Here is a 20940-nt window from a genome sequence, read left to right on the forward strand (position 1 = left end):
CAAAGAATGAAAAAGTGTCCTCGGGTGAGGATAAAAAAAAAAGAAACATGGATGAGAGAGAACGTCAACTGGCCGCTTCCTGCATGCCCCCCACTGGGAATTGAGCCCACAACCTGGGCGTGTGTCCTGACCAGGAATTGAATCAGCGACCTCTTGGTGCATGGGTCGACGCTCAACCACTGAGCCACACTGGCCGGGCACAAACACCGTTATTTAGTCATTCATTCACTTCCATTTAGTGAATTCCTACTCTGTAAGAGACTCTGTGCTAGGAAGATAGAAATAAATACAACAAAAATCTCTGCCCTCAAGTAATTCAGGACCTAATCAGGGAGATGAATACTTTTTAAAAAAAATTGATAAGTGATATAATAAAGGTGATATACAGTATACTGTGGGATCGGAGAAGATAGAGAACTTAATATTGCATGTTAAATGACAATTATGAAGAGCTCCTTAGCAAACTAGAAAATTACTCATGTTTTTAATGTCAGTGATAAAAACAAGATGAAAGATTAGATGTACCTCATGGTCACAATGATGTGAAAATGTGATCCCTGAACATTTCTCAACCAAGGAAAAGCTTGTGCTGAGTCTTGGATGATGGGCTGGGGAAAAGAAGGGAATTCTGAGCTGGAAGAAGGCATGGGTTGTGGAACAGCGTGTATAACCTGTTTGGCCTCTCTAATAACTATGCTGTGGCTGCAGTGTGGGATTCCCACAAGGGAGTAAGTAGGCATAAAACTGGAAAGACAGGCAGGTGATAAGATTAAAAAGTTGAAGAGAGAATCAGATAGGCTGTGCTAGAGAATTTGAAAATGTTCCAGTAACTTATGAATAGCACAGATGAATTTTAAAGTGGAAAATAACACTCAGGTTTGGTATTACAAATATAACCTCAGCAGCTGAACTGAAAGGGGCTGAAACAGAAAGCAAGCAGACTAGTTAGTAAGCCTTTGCAATAATCCAGGTGAAAAAGGATAAAGGCAATGGCATGAGGAAGGAAGGTTGGGTGGATGGATGGATAGATGGGTAGATGGATGGGGATAAATTGAAAGGGCTCTTTAGGAGACAGTGTGGATGTAGGGAATGGGAAATGATGAGGGTATAGAGAAGGAAAGGGTGGGGAGGATAACTCGGATCCCTGGTTTGGATAACTGAATTCTAATTCCTGTTCTTATCCCTGGCCACCTTTCATTCCAACAGAACAGGAAGATACTGAGGGACCCATGGAATGTCCAAATTTGAATATCCTGTAGCTCAGAAGAGACTTGTGGGCTGGAGATATAGATTTAAGAGTCATCATTACATTTGAGATTCTTGGAGTCATACAAATGGAAGAGACTGGACAGAACATTACCAGTATCTCAGAAGCCTCCCTCATACATCCCCAAGGTTAACCCCTGTCCTGACTTTTAATACCATAGAATGGTTTTGCCGTTTTTTGAACTTTATGTAAAAGAAATTACATAGTGTGTAATCTTTTGTGTCTGTCTTCTTTGGTTCAACATTGTTTGTACAATTCATCCATGTTACTGTGTATAGTTGTGATTTGTTAGTTCTCATGTCTGTGTTAGTATTCCATCGTGTGAATGTTCCACTATGTACTTATTCTGGTGGGCATTTGGGTAGGTTCTGTTCCTGGGATATTATGAACAGTACTGCTTTATGAACATTCTTGTACATGTTCTTTGATAAATATATGTATGCATTTCTGTTGGGACTATATCTAAAAATAAAACTGATGGATCATAAGATATGTATATGTGCAGTTACTGTCCTCAGTTTTCCCAAAGCATCCCATACACTAGTGGGAGGGAACCACAGCTCAGTCTGGCCAGTGTATATGAATTCCCAAATGCTCCTCACTCTTACTGACATTTTGTCCTTTTCATTTTTGCCTTTCTGATCAGTGTATCTCATTTGGCTTCAGTTTGCATTTTTATTTTATTTTTTGTCATTTGGATATTCTCTTTTGTGAAGTAACTGTTCAAGTTTTTTGTCCACTTTTCTACTATATTGTCATTTCATTGTTGATTTGTAGGAGGTTTCTGTTGTTGTTTCACATATTCTGAATAGAAATCTTTTATCAGATATATGTATTGCAAATACCACTCTGTTTGCTTTCACAACCTTAAATCAAATCTTTTGGCGATCAGAAGTTCTTAATCTTTCTTTTTTTTTTAAATTCTCACCCGAAGATATTTTTTAGATATTTTGTTCAGATAGAGGGGAGGAAGAGAGAGAGAGAGAAACGTTGATGTGAAAGGGACACATCGAGTGGTTGCCACCCACACGACCCAACCACGGCCGAGGACAAACTACAACCAAGGTACGTGCCCTTAGCGGAAACTGAACCCGGGTCTCTCTGGACCGCAGGCCACCGCTCTAACAGCTGAGCCAAACCGGCCAGGGCAGAAGAAGTTCTTAATCTTAATATAGTTCAATATGGCAAATATGTTCCTTATAATTAGTACATTTTGTGTCTTACTTAGGAAACTTTTGTCTACTTGTAGGTCATGAAGATATTTCCTGTTTCCTTTTTTTTAAACATATATTTTAATTGATTTTTAGAGAGAGAAGAAAGGAGAGGGAAAGAAAGATAGAAACATCGATGAGAGAAAAACATCGATGGGCTGCCTCCTGTGTGCCCCCTACTGGGAATCCAGCTGGCAACTGCTCACATGCCCTGATTGGGGATTGAACCTGCGACCTCTGGTCCATGGGACGATGCTCAACCACTGAGCCACACCAGCTGGGCCCTATTTTTTAAAAAATATATTTATGTTGAGCATTTCTTCATATGTCTGTTAGCCATTTGTATGTCCTGTTTGGACAGGTGTCTATTTAGTTCCTCTGCCCATTATTTAATTGGATTCTTTGTCTTCTTTTTGTTGAGTTGTATGAGCAGGCAAATATTGAAAATTACCCCTTAACTGATACATTATTGGCAATTATACTCTCCCATACAGTGGGTTGCCTTTCCATTTTGATGATTGTATCTTTTGCTGTGCAGAGGCTTTTTAGTTTGATGTAGTCCCATGTGTTCATTTTCTCCTTTGTTTCTGTTGCCTTAGGTGATGTATCAGTGAAAATTCTGCTGCGTATGATGTCTGAAATTTTGTTGCCTACATTTTCATCTAGGATTTTTATGGATTCATGAGTCACATTTAAGTCTTTTATCCATTTTGAGTTTATTCTTGTGTATGGTGTAAGTTGATGGTATAATTTCATTTTTTTTTTGCATGTAGCCGACCAATTTTCCCAACACCAATTATTAAAGAGGCTGTCTTTACTCCACTGTATGCTCTTGCCACCTTTGTCAAATATTAATTGAGCATATTGCCTTGGGTCCATTTCTGGGTTCTCTATTCTGTTCCATTGATCTATCCGCCTGTTCTTGTGCCAGTACCAGGCTGTTTTGATTACAGTGGGTTTGTAGTATAACCTGAAATCTGGTAATGTGATCCTTCCAACTTTGTTCTTCTTTTTCAAGATTGCTGTGGCTATTTGAGGTCTTTTTTGGTTCCATATGAACTTTTGAAGTATTTGTTCTAGTTCTGTGCAGTATGTCATTGGTATTTTGATGGGGATTGCATTGAATTTATAGATTGCTTTGGGTAATATGGACATTTTAATGATGTTAATTCTTCCAATCCATGAACAAGGTATATGCTTCCACTTTTTTATATCCTTCTCTATTTCTTTTTTCAATGACTTGTAGTTTTCTGTGAATAGGTCTTTTCTTTCTTTGGTTAAGTTTATTCCTAGGTATCTTAATTTTTTTGCTGCAATGGTAAATGGGATTGCTTTTTTAGTTTCTCTTTCTGTGAGTTCATCATTGGTGTATAAGAATGTCGTCGATTTCTTGACATTAATTTTGTATCCTGCTACTTTGCCAAATTCATTTATTAAGTCTAGTAAATTTTTGGTGGAGTCTTTGGGGTTTCAGAGAGATGCAAATTAAAACAACAATGAGGTATCACCTCACACCTGTCAGAATGGCCGCCATCAACAAGTCATCAAACAAGTGCTGGCGAGGGTGTGGAGAAAAGGGGACTCTAGTACACTGCTGGTGGGAATGCAGACTGGTGCAGCCACTATGGAAAACAATATGGTGTTACCTCAAAAAATTAAAAATTGAACTTCCATTTGACCCAGTGATCCCACTTCTAGGAATATACCCTAAGAAGCCTGAAACACCAATCAGAAAGAATATATGTACCCCCATGTTCGTAGCAGCACTATTTACAATAGCTCAGATCTGGAAACAACCCAAGTGTCCATCAGTAGACGAATGGATAAAAAAGCAGTGGTACATATACACAATGAAATACTATGCGGCTGTAAGAAAGAAAGATCTCTTATCCTTTGAGACGACATGGAGGGACCTGGAAAGTATTATCCTAAGCGAAACAAGCCAAACAGAGAAAGACAAGTATCACATGATCTCACTTATTTGTGGAATATAATGAACATAATAGTCTGAGGAATGGGGTAGTCCCAGAGACGTGGAAGTGGGGTACAGACTGACAATCCCCAGTAGAGGAGGTGGGGGGCAGAGATAAATCACAGAACTTATATGCATGTATGCATAAACAATGGACATGGACAACAAAGCTGGGGACAGGGTGGGGAGGGCCGGGGAGGAGGTAATCAGTGGGGGGAAAAGGAGAAACATCTGTAACAAAAATAAGTAAATTAATTAAAAATTCTAAAATAATATATTTGAAAAAATATATTTTTAGAGAGAGAAGAAAGGAGAGAGGGAGAGAGAAAGAAACATAGGCATGAGAGTGAAACATCTGTCAGCTGCCTCCTGCAGGACACCTACTGGGGATGGAGCCTAAAACCTGGGAATGTGCCCTGACCCAAATCTAAATGGCAACCTTTCAGTACACAGGACAAACTGGGCCACACAGGCCAGGCCTCCTGTTTCCTTTTAAGAACTTTATTTTTTCATATTAAAATTGCTTGCCTTAAACTCTAACTTCATAATGCTATCTCTAATTCATTTTTGCCCATCCTTTTCTTTCTAGTCTTTCTGTTGTTGATGTTGTTAGTTTCACCCAAGGATAGTTTTCTATTGATTTTTTTAGATAAAGTAGAAGAGAGGGAGGGAGATAGACAGAGAGAAACATCGATGTGAAAGAGACAAATCGACTGGTTGCCTCCTGCACAACCCTGACAGGGGCTGGGTATCAAACCTCAACTCATGTAGGTACACTTGACAGGAATAAATCAAACCTGTGACCTTTTGGTTTGCAGGCTGATTCTCTAACCACTGAGACAAACTGGCCAGAGCTCTTTCTAGTCTTTTTGTCTTATTTTCTTTAGATGTATTTCTAATAAGCAGCAAAGTATTGGATTTAATTTTTTTTTTTTTTATCTTCACCTGGGGACATTTTTTTCCATTTTTTTGTTCAGATAGAGTGGGAGGGAGAAAGAGGAAGAGAGAGAGAGAAACATCGATGTGAAAGGAACACATCGAGTGGCTGCCACCCACACGACCAACCAGGGCCGGGAAGAAACTGCAACCGAGGTACGCACCCTTAGTGGGAACCGAACCCAGGTCTTTCTGGACAGCAGGCCGATGCTCTAACCGCTGAGCCAAACTGGCCAGGGTTGGATTTTAATTTTTAACACCATGTGAGACATTTTCTATTAATAAGAAACCTAAATTTAATGAGTATCACTACTGCCCTGTTTTTGTGTCTTTTTCTTCATGTGTGCATGCTATTTCTTTTCTATTGTGTCATTTGTTCTGCAGACTTGGTTTTGTTTGCTTTTATTTTCTACTGTGATTTTTTTTTAATCCTCACTCGAGGATATATTTATTGATTTTAGAGAGAAAGAGGGAGTGGGAAAGAAAGAGAAACATCAATCAGTTGCCTCCCATGCTCACCCCAACCAGGAATCAAACCTGCAACCTAGGTATGTGCCCTGACCAGAATCAAACTTGAAAAGGTTTGGTGTAGGGGTCGATGCTCCAACCAACTGAGCCACCCAACCAGGGCTCTACTAACTCTGCTAGTGGGTTTCTGAGAGTGTTCCACAAATACTTTAAAAATCTACATTTGTTTAATTTTACCAATAAAAAGCCAAACAAATTTTGGAAACTCTATGAAGAGGAATCACTAAACATTTTTTTTCTTTCCCTACCTTCTGTAATTCCTTCCTTTTGTTAGTCTTCATTAATCTAATCTGAGATAGTAAACCCAATCATTTGAAAAAAATAGTGTGTTTTTTTTTTTCTCATAAAGTAGTTACTATTCTTATGGAACATTTGAACAATACCGAAAAGTACAAAGGCCAACAACCAAAATCTGACATCATATTACCACACCAAGACAACCACTGTTAGTATTTTAGTATATTTAATTTTAATCTTTTTACTATATACATTTTATATAATTGAGATTATATTGTATATATGATTTTTACATACACTTTATTCACTGAAATGCTCTTATGAGCAAACCAGTTGTTTTTTGGTTACTGTAAAATCTTCACATTTAATCACCTTACATTCTATAAAGTAGATGAGCCATACATTATTACCACATCTTTATTCTTTTATAGTCACATTATTTTCAATTTTTTTTTTTTTATCCTCACCCCAGGACATTTTTCCATTTTTTGTACAGATAGAGTGGGAGGGAGAGAGAGGAAGAGAGAGAGAGAGAAACATCGACGTGAAAGGGACACATCAAGTGGCTGCCACCCGCACGACCAACCAGGGCCGGGGACAAACTGCAACCGAGGTACATGCCCTTAGCGGGAACCGAACCCGGGTCTCTCCAGACCGCAGGCTGATGCTCTAACTGCTGAGCCAAACTGGCCAGGGCTATTTTCAATTTTTATCATAAATAATGTTGAATAGAATTACCTTTGTGCAAAATGGAAAAAAAGCATTTTTTTTTTCTAATTTAGGATTACTTCCTTAGGATACATTCCCAGAATGAAATTAGTGGGTCAAAAGAATAAATTTTTTTAAAGGACTCGATCCATATTGCTAAATTGCTTTCAAAAAGAAATCACGTCATTATATGTAAAATCTCAATATAACTTTATTTTTACTATAGTGCTATTAGCGTTTTAGACTTAGCATCAATTCATCTCTTATTATTAGTGTTCATTTTAACTTGTGTCTAAGCTAAAGTCTGTTTTAGACATCTCCACCAACTCTTTCCATCAGCTATCTTCCAAATCACAACTTTTTAAATTAAGTGATTCATAATTTTATGATTCATCAAATCGTATCAAATTCATGGGTGTTTAAGAGTGTTTCTTATATACTTTTTTGCTGATTACCTATCAAATTAATGCACCCTGGCCTATGGCTCAGTGGTTAGAAGTCGGTTCATGGTCACAGGTTTGATTCCCAGTCAAGGGCATGAACCTGAGTTGCAGATTCAAACCCCCACTCCTGTTGGGGTGCGTGCAGGAGGCAACCAATCAATGTGTCTCTCTCACATCGATGTTTTTGTCTCTCTCTCTCTCTTCCTCCTTCCCTTCCTTCCACTCACTCTAAAAATCAATGGAAAAAATATCCTTGGGTGAGGATTAACAACAACAAAAATTAATGCTTTATTTTACTTAATTAGAAAGTTTCTTTTCTGCATGTTGAGTAGTAGGTGACTTAGTTTCACTGAGGAAAATGATTTTTTGTTACTAGAGTCCTTGTGCTCTTCCAACCCATCCCAACCCATAGAGCAAGGAGAAGCCTATGGTAAATTAAAAGATGTTGTTTAGGAGGGAATAGGAAGTATGTGTGTTGAGACCTCTAAACAAGGAAAAAAGCAAAGATTGAACTAGGAGCTCAAGACTATATGAAAACTGAAAACATAAAAAAGATAGAAGAGGTCTTAAGTTGGTATATGGAATAGATCTAGACTCCAGTGGATAAGTTTTGAATCTTGAAAAGGTAATACTAATTTAGATCACTTTTAGATGCACATGAAGGCCCAGCTAAAATTACTCCTCACTTAGGAAGCCTCAAATGTGATCTCTCTTGCTCCTACATTCTGCCATTTATCTGTACTTCACTTTAGTGTGGATCCTTTTCTACTTTGGATGGTAGTCATTTGCCTGACTATTCTTTTTTTTTTTTTTATCATCTTCACCAGAGGACATTTTTCCATTTTTTGTTCAGGTTGAGTGGGAGGGAGAGGGGGAGAGAGGAGAGAGAGAGAGAGAGGGAGAGGGAGAGGGAGAGGGAGAGAGAGAGAGAGAGAGAGAGAGAGAGAGAGAGAGAGAGAGAGAAACATCGATGTGAAAGGGACACATCGAGTGTGAAAGGGACACATCGAGTGGTCGCCACCCGCACAACCAACCAGGGCTGGGGACAAACTGCAACCGAGGTACATGCCCTTAGCGGGAACTGAACCTGGGTCTCTCCGGACCGCAGGTCGACGCTCTAACCACTGAGCAAAACCAGCCAGGGCTGCCTGATTATTCTTTCTCATCACCGCTAAGCTCCATGTCTGACTCACCTCTGCACTCCTAAAGTACCTGGCAAATCAGACTGCTTAACCCAAGGTAAGTGCTCAACAAGGATTTCCTGAAGCAATCATTTACCAGTCCATAACTGTTTTAAAAACTGATGGATAGCCCTGGCCAGTTTGGCTCAGCGGTTAGAGCATCCGCCTGCGGTCCGGAGAGACCCGGGTTCGGTTCCCGCTAAGGGCATGTACCTCGGTTGCAGTTTGTCCCCAGCCCTGGTTGGTCGTGCTGGTGGCAGCCACTCGATGTGTCCCTTTCACATCGATGTTTCCCTCTCTCTCTCTTCCTCTCTCTCCCTCCCACTCTATCTGTGCAAAAAATGTCCTCGGGTGAGGATTAAAAAAAAAACCAAAACAAAACAAAAAAAAAACTGATGGATATATCTGTTATAAACCATCCTTAAACAACTTTCTTTACTAAGTGTCCAAAATGAACAGTAGTTAGTAGATAAATATTTACTTGACTTCCTCATCGTGTCAGTTTTAGAAATTTCATTGTATGTCTTAAGACATTGTTTTTTTCACTTCTTTCCATAAAAAAAAACCACTATTAATTTCCCTTATATTTTCCATTTTTTTAAAAAACTATTCTCTCATAAAATAACAAATTTATTTTTCCTTAAATGTGTGTGTATAAATTCTTAGAATCACAAATGCCAGTTTATCTTTTTCTAAAATTTTTTTTTAACTTTTTATTTTTAAGTGTACATTTTGATAACTTTTCACAAACTGAACACCCACTTTTAACCAGCATCTGTATTAAGAAACAGGTTATTATTTGCATTTCAGAAACTCCCTTCTGGTTTCCTGGTGGCATTTTGACTTCTTTTTTGGGGGAAGGGGAAGAAATTCTCATCAATATCTGACATTTTTGTATTGTTTCAAAATTTCTAAATGTGTATGAGGTTATATATGTCTCTACTAATTTTTGCCATGTATCTAATTAAGACATTTTAGCACTAGATATATGTGCTGGGAAAGCATTAATTAATTTTGTAAGTCTTTAAACAATACAGTTGAAAATAAATTGTCAAAAATTAAGGATGTTTGGATGTATTACTGATATCCAAGGCCAGACAGATATGTAAGAGTCTACTCACTAAAACAGTATCCCCACCTCATGTAAAAATTAAAATTAAAAAAAAATTAAGGATGTTTGATATTTTTATGAAAAGAAACTTTAATTTCTTTGCCTACAAAAAAAAAATTTCCTATTACAAAAACAAAGTCCAGCCTACAGTTTTGGGAATCTTTATTCACCCCTCTGATGTGATGAATTTGTATTTTTGTTTTGATGTCATCAGTAAAATTTAGGATGAGTGAACTAGAACACTAGGTTACAGTTGGTTTGATATGTTTTCTTAGTCAATTTTCTATGTAGATTGCTTTGTTAAGAGATACATTGTTGATTTTAAACCTGCTATATGAGCACTGTTTGCTTGTTGTACTTTGTCTTTGTAAACATTTTGTAATGCTCATGTCCTTGGAGGACAGCGTCTAGTGCACTTTGGGGGAGGTGATATTGTTCTAAAGTTAATTATAATTTTTTAACCTCAGACTAAATGAATCAGTTTTGAATATATAGTCATTGTAGTTTTTGTTATATACAGACCAAGTCTTCCCTGTCCCCCCAAGTGAGTTGAAGGAAACCATTTCCATTGGAAGAGAGCAGAAGTGCAGCCTAGCTTATTATGCACAAAACTCTGGAACTATCTCTGCAGGGATTTGGGAACCTAAATCTTCAAGCAGTAACTTTATGAATTGGGCAGGGCAGGTAGAACCAAGTCAGTGAGATGAGAATTCTTCACAACGCAATACAATAAAATCACTTGTCTCAGCATTTATCAAAAAGGCTATAGAGGTGACATGTTATGATGGTAGGGCAGGCATCCTTGAGGGCACCTATCTGTGCATATACATTTGGACAAAGAAGAAAATCAAATCTGGGGTGATCTAGGCAGAAGCAACAGGGTGGACATCTCAGTTTGCTCTGATAAAATGGCCCAGAACTCCTCATTTCCTAAACATTTGTAATGTAATATTACATACATATAAGAGTAGATCATAAGACAAACATATTCCTACCCAACTTAACAAGTAATGTGTTTGTTGATGCTTTTGAAGCCCCTGTGGGTCCTTTATGATCTTGTCTCCCCCTTTCCCTGACGGAAGTAAACACTCTGACTTTGGCTTCTCATTCCCTTTTCTTTTTTCTTTCTAGTTTTGCCACTTATATATTCCCAAACAATACATTATTTAGTTTTGAATTATAAATGGAATCAAACTGCCTTCACTTTTCTTTAATTTGTTCTTTTAAATCAGCATTATGCTTGCGAGCATTGTAACTGTTGCATAGTATCCTACTATGTGAATATACATAACTCTATTTAGCCATTCTCTATGAATGGACATTTGGATGGTTTCATTTGGGGCTGCTGCAAACAGCAGTACTACGGCTATACTTGTTCTTGTCTCTTGGCACGCATGAGAATTCCTCTAGGATAGATTCTTTACAATGGAATTGCCAGGTCATAGTATCTTCAACTTTACTAGGTAATACCTCATTCATTATTTTTTGCTAAGTTCAAAAGGGCTGTGATTGCCAGATTTAGCAAATATAGGCTGGTTGGTTAAATCTGAATTTCACATAAACAACGGATACTCTTCTTTAGTATGAGTATGATCCATGCAGAATTTATTTTTCATCTGGCAACTCTAACAAGGTCAATACATTTTACCAAATCACAAACATTGGGCAATGAAGGCTGAGAGGGTGGTAGCGGATTTTTTCCCCTTTCTTCCCCTGCTAGAGTGGCCCACCCAGTTGTTTATCAGCAGGTTAGCTCAGGGGGTTCAAGTGCTTGATAACCAGCTACATGGTTAATTGATTGGCTCAACAAACATGTATTCGGCACTGACTGTATCTAGGTAGGTGCTAGATGTTGGGAATAAAACTGTAAAGATGACAGACAACATCCTTGCTTTCCGTAGGTTTTAGCCAAGGTGGAGAAATGGAGGACAATAAGGCAATGATTTATGGGAACAGTGGTGTGCTGGTGAGGAAGACTGGATTTGTAGATTTGCTGATTTTGGAATCATAAAGACACATACTATGGCCAATTTCATTGACATCATTGAACTGAGTTGGGAGAGATGTACACAATCTTCTCTCTGGGCAGTATGAACTGGCTCCAGCATTCCACTCTATGGGGGAAGTACTTAGAAAGGACACTTCATCCCATCTCTGGGCTCATTTCTGGTTCGTTTGAGGGGAAGGATCTTAGGCATTATGTCCTCAAATGTAGAAGGAATTAAATGTTAAGAGGTATAAAATGCATTTATGTTTATAATATTGGATGCTTTGTAAATATTTTTATTATGGCATATAAATAGAAGAGTCTAATAAACACAGTTGTAAATTATGATGATTTGTCTACATATCAGGGTGCATAGCTCCCCTTTTATATATGACCTTCTACTTCTTCAGCACTGCTCCCTCACCTGTATCCTAGCTCATTAATCCTCATCATTCATTCATTTTACAAACATTGACAGAGCCCTTGGTCTCTGCCACACACTGTACTAGGGGCTTGAGTCCCTGTCATCAGGGAACATTCAATTCACAGAAAACATTTTCCTGTCTCTTCCCAATTCCTTCTGGGCAGGTTTACTGCACTCTCCTTTCACTTAGTTCATTCCTGTGTTTTCATGCTGACTTTCTTTCTGGGAATATTTCCACAAGAGAGCTTGCCACAGCCCCTTTCCAATCATCTTTTCTTCCTTTTCTTGATTTTTGCTTTATCAGAGTGGCAGGTGTTCTTTTCTATCTGAATCAGGCATCGCCTGACTTTTCAGTATCTTTTCCTATTGTGAAAGCTATCACTTTTTGCTAACAAACATTTTTTGAATGCCTACATACTAACCCGAATGCAGGGAGTAGGGGAGCCTCTACTTACCACTTAAGAGTTTTCCTTAATCATAATCATTTTATAAAATTATGTATTTTTACTATTTGTATTCAGGCCATTTTTAAACTTAAATTACTTAAGAAATACATGACTTGCCATGGCTGGTGTGGCTTAGTTGGTTGGACATTGTCCCACGCACCAGGAGGTTGTTGGTTAGGTTCTCAACAGGGTACATGCCTGGGTTGCAGATTCCTGGTAGAGAGCGTGCAGGAGGCAGCCCATCAAAGTTTCTCTCTCACACCCATATTTCTCTATCTGTCTCCCTTCCTTTCTCTCTAAAAAATTCAATTAAAAAAATCTAAAAAAAACCAAGACTCCTACAAAATTTAAAGAAGCATAAAGGAGGAAAGAATAATGATGTAATCTCACAACCCCCAGCTAGCCTAGCCATTATTAACTTTTTGAGGTGTATCCATGCAATAATTTGTTATGTATACTTACAAATTGGCATCATACCCACTTTTTCATTTACTGTAGTGTGAAAATTTTATCTTTTTCAGTGTTCTTTGAAGACATCATTTTAAATGGTGGCATGACATTTCATTTTCAGGCTAAGCCACACACAGTTTATTTAATTAGTTCCCTCTTTGCTGGCAGTAGCCTCTTTATAAGTTTGTGTTGACTCTTTTTTTTTTTTTAAATCCTCACCGGAGGATATTTTTTTTCCATTTATCATCAAATAGAGTGGGAAGAAGGGATGGAGGGAGGGAGAGAGACGAGAGAAACATTGATGTGAGAGAGACACATCCACTGGTTGCCTCCTGCACGGCCCTGACCAGGGCCAGGGACTGAACTGCAATTGAGGTATGTGCCCTTGAGCAGAATCGAACCTGTAACTCCTTGGTCCCGACACTCTAACTGGTGAGCCAAATTGGGCAGGGTAGTGTTGACTATCTTTATCTTAAGCTACAAGAAAGCAATAATCAATCACTTAATTATCCTTCTTCAGCAGCATTCACAAACAAACAAACAAAAAATATGCAGAGTAATTAGATTAAGTGTATGCTATGATCCTCTAGTTACCATTTAAAATAAAAGGAGTTAGTCTGCATACAATGTAACCCAGACTGGTATAAAGGTAACCAGAAGGTCTGGAGAGATTTGGGAGGACGATAACATCTCACCTCTTTGGTGAGAGTATCTGAACTCTGTATTAAGTCTTGAAATTGTTAAGAGCCTTAGAGACCAACTAGTGACTCTTACACTTTTTTTACAGAAGAGGAAATTGAATCAAGAATTGTTACCTATGGGGGCTAATACCCAGATCTCTTGACTTCCTTCCTGTCCTCTGCTCTTTTCACCACAATCAGCTGACTAAGCTAACTTAAAATACAGAAAGAGCATATTTACCTATGTGTTGTTATAGAAACTGTTTCTCCTTCTAGTGCATGTACTTTGCTTTAAAAAAAAAATCTAATGGTAAGGTCCTAGGTATGTATTCAAACACGTGGAAACAACACAAATGTCCACCAACAGGTGAATGGACAGATAAGCAGTGTGGTATATTCATACAATGGAATACTCAACAATAAAAAGAAATGAACTATTGATAAATACAGCAATGTAAATAAAGCTCAAAATAATTGTTAAGTAAAAGAAGTCAGACAAAAGATTACAAACTGTATGATTACATTTACATAAAATTCTGGAAAATGCAAACTAATCCAAGTGACAAAGCAGATCTGTGGTTACTTGGGGATGGGGGTGGGGTGGAAGAGGAACTTCAAAAGGGTATAGGAAACTGGAAGCTGATGGCTACACAGGAGTATGTACACGTCAAAAGTTATCAAAGTGTACATTTTACATATATACAGTTTATTCTATGTCAGTTATACCTCCCTAAAGTTGTTTAATTTGTAAGATCTACCTATTAGGTTTGAAAAAGAGAACAAGACTAGAAACTCACTGAGGAATCTGAAGCATAATAAAACTAAAGTTACTTCTACAGATAACTGACAACCAAGGTTCTATTCTGGTATGATAGTTTATCTGAACAGAACATTACTGTGAGAAATGCAAAGTCATAAAAATAAGAAAGAAATGACACTTTTGTCCCCCTGGTAATCATGCCATTTCCTTATGCCTGTACAGTTGCTCTGCATCATAATTTTTTGTGTTCTATTCAATTTGGTTCTTTAAAAAGAGCAATAACCTTGTATTTTTCCTGAACTATTAGACTGCTCCTTTATGTACAAGATGCCCAGTCCCTGGTTTGTTTTGTACATATGCGGTGTGTAGAAAGCTATGCTGTATCTATAAATTTAAGCAAATGCTGTCATTTTGCTGTGGAGTTTTGTAGTCAGGACTCAGCAGCGATACTGGAAACAAATGGGAACTTTCTAGAAACATACCCTCTTCTACAAGAACATTGGATAGTTTCCCTAAATAAGCGAATTCAGTAATCAAAATTGTCTATGTAGATTTTCCACTTATTGTTTTAAAATAAAAAAGTGCTATACCACACATACAGTGCACAACTCCGGTAAAGATTCTCTTTTAGAAAACATTCATAAACTTTTATTTCCACACTCCACCCACAACTTATTTTCCTAGCTTTTATTCGTTAATCACTCCCCTTCTGCAGACGGGGAGACACACAGTTTTGTTTGTGCTTTTTGTTTGTTTGCTTCTTTTTTTGTTTTTGCAGAGTACAGATGGGCAAGAAAGAAGCAACTCGCAACTTTTCAGTTCCATTTTGAGAAAAGATCACATCGAACTCCTGACAAACGACAGCTCAGCGAGAACAGAAGCAATTCTCCCCAGGCAGGGTGTGGGTGTGGGTCGGGATCCAGGCGCGCTTCCGCGGCAGAGGGGTAGTCAGGTGGCAGCGGAGCCCGAGCTAGAGCCAGAGCGGCGCGGCGCGGCGGGGGCGCGTGCGGGGCGCGCCTCCCTCCGGCCGGCGCGGGGAGGTGGCCCCAGCGCACGGGAGTCTGCCGGCCCGGGGCTCCCGCGCCGCGATCCGCGGGTGCGCCCGCATCTCCTCCCTCGCACGCTCACTCCCTTCCCACCCCACCCCCGCCCCTAACCCCTGGCAGGTCCCTCCCCCATGCTTGCTCCCGCGGCCGCCGCCGCCGCTACCGGAGGCACAGGAGCCTCGCGATAGTGTTTGCACAGGCGGCGCGTGACGCCGCCGCCGCCGCCGCCGATTGTAACTGATGCAGAGGTTACCCTGCCGCCTCAGCCGCCACCCACAGCCCGCCGCCGCCGCCGCCGCCGCCACCCGGGCGACGCCGGGGGCCGACGCACTGCAGAGGTGCCGGCAGGTTCCACCCGCGGAAGTCTCCTCGTCCGGCGCAGCCCGCGCTCCGCCCGCGCTCGGACGCCGGCATCGGCGGACGCCCCCTCGACGCCTCCGCCGCCGCGCTCTTTCCCTCCGCCTCTTCCCCGGCGCACCCGCCTGCTCCCTCGCTTCTCCCCCCTTTCCTCCTCCCCGTCCCCTCTCCTCCCCTCACCTCTTCCCTCTCCACCTCCCCCCTTCTCGGCTTCCTTCCCCCATCCCCTTGGCTCTCCCCTCCCTGCCCTCGCTCTCTAGCTCGCCCTCAGCGCGGCCCCCGCCATGACGGAGGCGGGTGCCGGTGCCGTTGCCGCTGCTGCCGTCGCAGGGGGGGAGTCGGGTTCCCAGAAAGTAGCTTGATGAGTGTCCAAAGTAGCAGTGGAAGTTTGGAGGGGCCGCCATCTTGGTCCCAGCTCTCCACGTCTCCAACCCCGGGCTCGGCAGCGGCGGCCAGGTCCCTGCTGAATCACACGCCGCCATCCGGGAGGCCCAGGGAAGGTAAGTGCCGTCGCGCCCGCGCCCGTTCGAGGGCCTCCCTTCCCCTGCCCGGGCCCCCGCGACCCCCCGGTCTCCTCCCCTCGACCCCGGGGTGGGGGATGGTGGCGAGGTGGACGCGAGGCCGCCCGGCTCCGGGGAGGTAGTACGCTGGCTGTGGGTGGTGGTTCGCGGGTGGCGACGGAGACGGACGAGGGGCTGCGCGCTGGCTGGAGGGGACGGGGCGAGGCGAGGCGCGCAGACTCGTCTGGGGCTCTTAGGAGCCAGTCCTCCTAGGGTCGGAAGCCTCCCCCCGGACGCGAGCCCCTTTCTGCTCCATTTGCTAGTACACTCAGTACTCTTAACCTCCTGGCCTCCGGTCTCTGGTGGGTTTTCCCTCCCGTTGAAGCATTCATCCTCGAGCCCCCTCCCCTTCCCTCGCGCACTCCTCCCATAGAGGCGGTCCTCGCTCCGCGAGCTTTGCTGCCCAGGACCTGGAGGATGTCCCTCGTTTGCAGGGTCTCTGCCCTTTGAGGAGAGTCGCTGAAATGACCAAAGCCGACTTTTGATCCCTTGCCTGGCTCCCTAGAGCAATTTAAAGGAGAGATGGTCGGGTGGGCAGGCTTTTAAAACCACCCCTTCAGATGGTTCCAACTTTCCTTCGCCATCACCTCCTGTGTGTCTGTCTGTACGTTATCTCATTACTGCAAGTAGTCTACTGTTATTCTCTGACAGGGTCGTGGGTTTTGTGGGAAATATCTGCGTAAAGGTTACTGCAACACGCACCAGATCGGTTACAATTGTTTTCTAAGTTTTTGGCTTCTTGCATGCAAGTGTGCTGCCACCAGATGTAGCAGTTACACAGCTAGTAAGACACCGGAGTGCTTTTGACTAAAATTTCAACTTGCTGTATTTAACTTTAAGTATAGCACATAAAATGAAAATTGGGAGAACACGCATTTATGGGGGAAGAATAAATGTGCATGGAATCGCGTTTAACACTCTTTTGTCTGGGAGACGTTGAGAGATATTCATCAGCATGTGGGAAATGGGTTGTTCATTTCCAGTTGTGTCACACAAGATTGTAGCCACCTTTTCAAAAATAAATAAATAAATACATACATACATAAAAATCGTCTAGCAGTCCATTTGTCTAGTGAATCATTTAAAGAAACCAGGAGCTTTGATTTATGTAGGAATCAGTGGGATTAATTTATTTAGAAAATATTTGTCAGTTTTTACTAAGAGCCTTGACAATTGTTAATCAAGTGTTTTGTGCCCTGAATCCACTGGTTCCGGCATAGCATTCTTTGTCATTTTGTTCCTGTGAGCATGTGTGAAAGTGACAATAGGCTCAAAGATTGGCATGAATTTGCTCTAGAAAATTCATGGAAAGGTTTGATTTATGGCATTCATTAAACATGCTGAATACATTGACAGACATTTTCCTCTTTCCATCTTACCCCCAACATTGAGTTCTCATTATTAGAAGGTACACATTTATTTATTGACTAACTCAAATTCAGTACATTTGGTGCTTTTTTATTTTTGCATTTGAAAATTTGTAAATGAATGTTTTAAAATCTATTTTGTAAATAGAGCAGTTGGTGCTTTCAGTTTTTACTTTTGTCTAGTTACATAAAGATGCTTAATGATAGTGTTATGAATGACAGGACAGTGTAATGAATGACAAATGATGGTCTTGGGAAAGACTCCTTTTTTAAAGGCTATACCTTTTTTTTTTTTTTTTAATGTGTTCATTCATTTCTCAAATGTTTATTGAACCATTTTTGTAAGCTAGGTGCTGTACTAGATACTGAGGATATAGTGTTGAATTGTTCATGTGTAACACCTGTTACCGGTATTAGTAATTTGGGGGCTGCAAAATCTAGATTGTGAGTTTCTGAAATAACTTCAACTTGAGTTTTAAAAATTTCTATTCCCCACTTTTCCTGATGTTTGAAATTTCTGAGGGGTTGGAATAATTTAGTTTGAACTTCCAAATAACCAGAATTTCCCCAGCAGTTTAGATTGTAACAGATTTTTATGTGCCTTAAATGAGTGAGTCTCTGTTAATAAATGAAATAACAGGAAATACTTTTGCAAAAGTTGTACTTCACCCCAAGTACCTGTATGGCCACAGTGGTATATTTCTTTTTGACCAACTGACATGCAAGTTAAAACTGTTATGCCCTCCAGGGTTATGTATTTATCTTGAAGCTGTAGTCTCAGCTTTCACTATTGCTAACCAGAATTGCATATATTGAGCCCAAGGTATCAAGATGGAGATATTTTCTATTGAGTGGGATCTTAGTTTTTATTTTAACAGGTCTTAGCATCTCTTGCAGGTATACATTTGGTATGTTGTATACACTGATGTTAATTGAGAGAACTTTTCTTTTTCTTTTAATTATTGAAAGTGTTACAGATGTCTCTCCTCTTTTCCCCCATTGACATCCTCCTCCCTGCTCCCACTCCCCACCTTCACCACATGTCTTTGTCCATTGGTTATGCATATAAGTTCTTTGGTTTATCTCTTTCTGCCACCCCACCCCAAGGTTTGTCAGTCTGTTTCCTACTTCCACTCTCTGGATCTATTTTGTTCATTGCATTCCACAAATAAGTGAGATCGGGTGATATTTGTCTTTCTCTGATTGGCTTATTTTGTTTAGCATAATACTCTCTAGGTTCCTCCGTGCCCTCTCAAAGGGTAAGAGATCTTTCCTTTTTTTTTAAATCCTCACCGAGGATATTTTTCCATTTATCTTCAGATAGAGTTGGGAGGAGTGAGACACACACACACAAACAGGCAGACATCGATGTGAGAGAGACACATTGGTTGCCTCCTACAGGACCCTGACCAGGGCCTGGGACTGAGCTGCAACCCAAGGTACGTTCCCTTGACTGGAATCCATCCCGAGACTCATTGGTCCTCGGGCCAGTGCTCTAACTGCTGAGCCAAACTGGCCACGGCGAGATCCTTCTTTCTTAGAGTTGCGTAGTATTTCATTGTGTAAATAAATGTACCACAGCTTTTTTATCCACTCATCCACTACTGATGGACACTTGGGCTGTTTCCAGATCTTAGCTATTGTAAATAGTGCTGCCATGAACATGAGAGTGCATATATTTTTCCTGATTGGTGTTTCAGGCTTCTAAGGATATATTCCTAGAAGTGGACTCACTGGGTCAAATGGCAGTTCCATTTTAAATTTTTTGAAGAAACACCATAGCATTTTGCATAGTGGCTGCACCAGTCTGGGTTCCCAGTGTACTAGAGTGTACTAGAGTATCCTGACTTCTGATAACTGTTAGTAAGGATTGTTGTTATAAATGGAACTTGAATGTATGTATCCGGAATAGAACAAACCGTGTTTCTTGAAAAATTGAGACAATTCAATGTAATATATAATAGGAAATTTTAAACTTAAAAGAGATACACACTTGAATATTTACACATATAAAGGTCATTTATATGTGTTGAACTTTTAAGCAGACTTAACTTTTAAAATGGGCTATTTTTAAAGATGTGCCATAAGTAACTAAAAATTAATTATTTTGAAGTTTTGATATATTTGAAACTGAAAGATTATAAGCTGATTATTTTTAATGCTCCATATTTTGGCTTCCTCCTTTTCTCACCCTATTCTCGTTATCATATTAATGCAATTTTACTTAATTACAAATAAAATTCACTTTTAAATATTATAAGATTTAGGAATTTATTTAGTAAATTTAGGAATTTGTATAATATAGTATAGATTGTTTTTTCCTTGGGAGTCCCAGCATCCCAAAACTTTTCCTTTGTCAATCTTGAAGTTCGCTTAGAGACCTCAGAATGTAGTTACTGATTTCATGTTGGATCTTTTAAACCTGTTATATCTATCCTGTTTCTTCTTTTAATAATTCTGTGATTAAGGAGGTGGGAAGTTAAGAAATTAAGTAAATTTTCTAATAAAGGTCAGTTTTGCTTTGTGGAGGCCTCAAAACTTAGTGGCATTTGTCTAGAAAGCAGTTTTTGTTTTTGATATCAGTACATGGGTACATTTGTATGGGTTATTGCTAAAGTCAAATTAATGATTATACAAAAGATTTGTTTTTTCATTTTACGAGAATAAATAATTTGCTTTACTTTTATGTAAATAGTAAAAGTTTGGTTAAAAATATATCACAGTATAATTAAATTGTTGCTTTCTGTTTCCATATTTACAGACTTCATCTCTTAAATAGAAGAATTAAAGTATTTTATTCTAGATGACTAATACCTGTAGGGAGATGTTAAAAATAAAGGTGTACCAGATGGCCCTTTAATTTCTTGAAGTCACTAAACAGAAAGATGATAGGGTTGTGTGTTTAAGGATTCTAGCTCATAAATAGATATGCTGTAGGTAGGTATATTTCTTTTTGACCATCTAGCATGTAAGTTAAAATGGTATTAATTCTCTCTATAGCTACATATTCATTCTGAAGCTATAGTCTCACATTTCACTAATGCTAACAGGAATTCATACATGAATTCCCAGGCATCAAGATGGAGATGGTTTCAGAGGTACATTTACATATGAGAGAGAGAGAGAGAGAGAGAAGAAAAGAAAAACCCAGATAGTTAGAGGTCTGGGAATCTGCCCCTGAGAAATAGTCTTGCTTTAGCCTATTTGGTCTCAGGACTTCGTGACTCACAAAAACTATTGAGGACTCTAAAGAAATTTTATTTATGTGG

General features: G+C 40.0%; 1 protein-coding gene across 5 annotated transcripts in view; it reads left to right on the top strand.

Moving 5' to 3' along the window:
- Positions 1–16099: 16099 nt before the first annotated feature.
- TLK1 (tousled like kinase 1) overlaps positions 16100–20940 on the top strand; it is a 148494-nt gene continuing 143653 nt past the window's right edge. For 4 of the 5 annotated variants that reach the window (XM_036255014.1, XM_036255016.1, XM_036255015.1 and 1 more), the window contains exon 1: positions 16100–16244. In XM_036255014.1, the coding sequence (XP_036110907.1) occupies positions 16106–16244 (139 nt within the window). In that variant the 5' untranslated portion in view covers positions 16100–16105. The remainder of the gene's footprint in view (positions 16245–20940) is intronic. The other variant, XM_036255017.1, reaches the window with a different exon arrangement.

The sequence above is a fragment of the Molossus molossus genome, unplaced genomic scaffold (genome assembly GCF_014108415.1).
Source record: "Molossus molossus isolate mMolMol1 unplaced genomic scaffold, mMolMol1.p scaffold_m16_p_11, whole genome shotgun sequence".
Taxonomy (NCBI): Eukaryota; Metazoa; Chordata; class Mammalia; order Chiroptera; family Molossidae; genus Molossus; species Molossus molossus.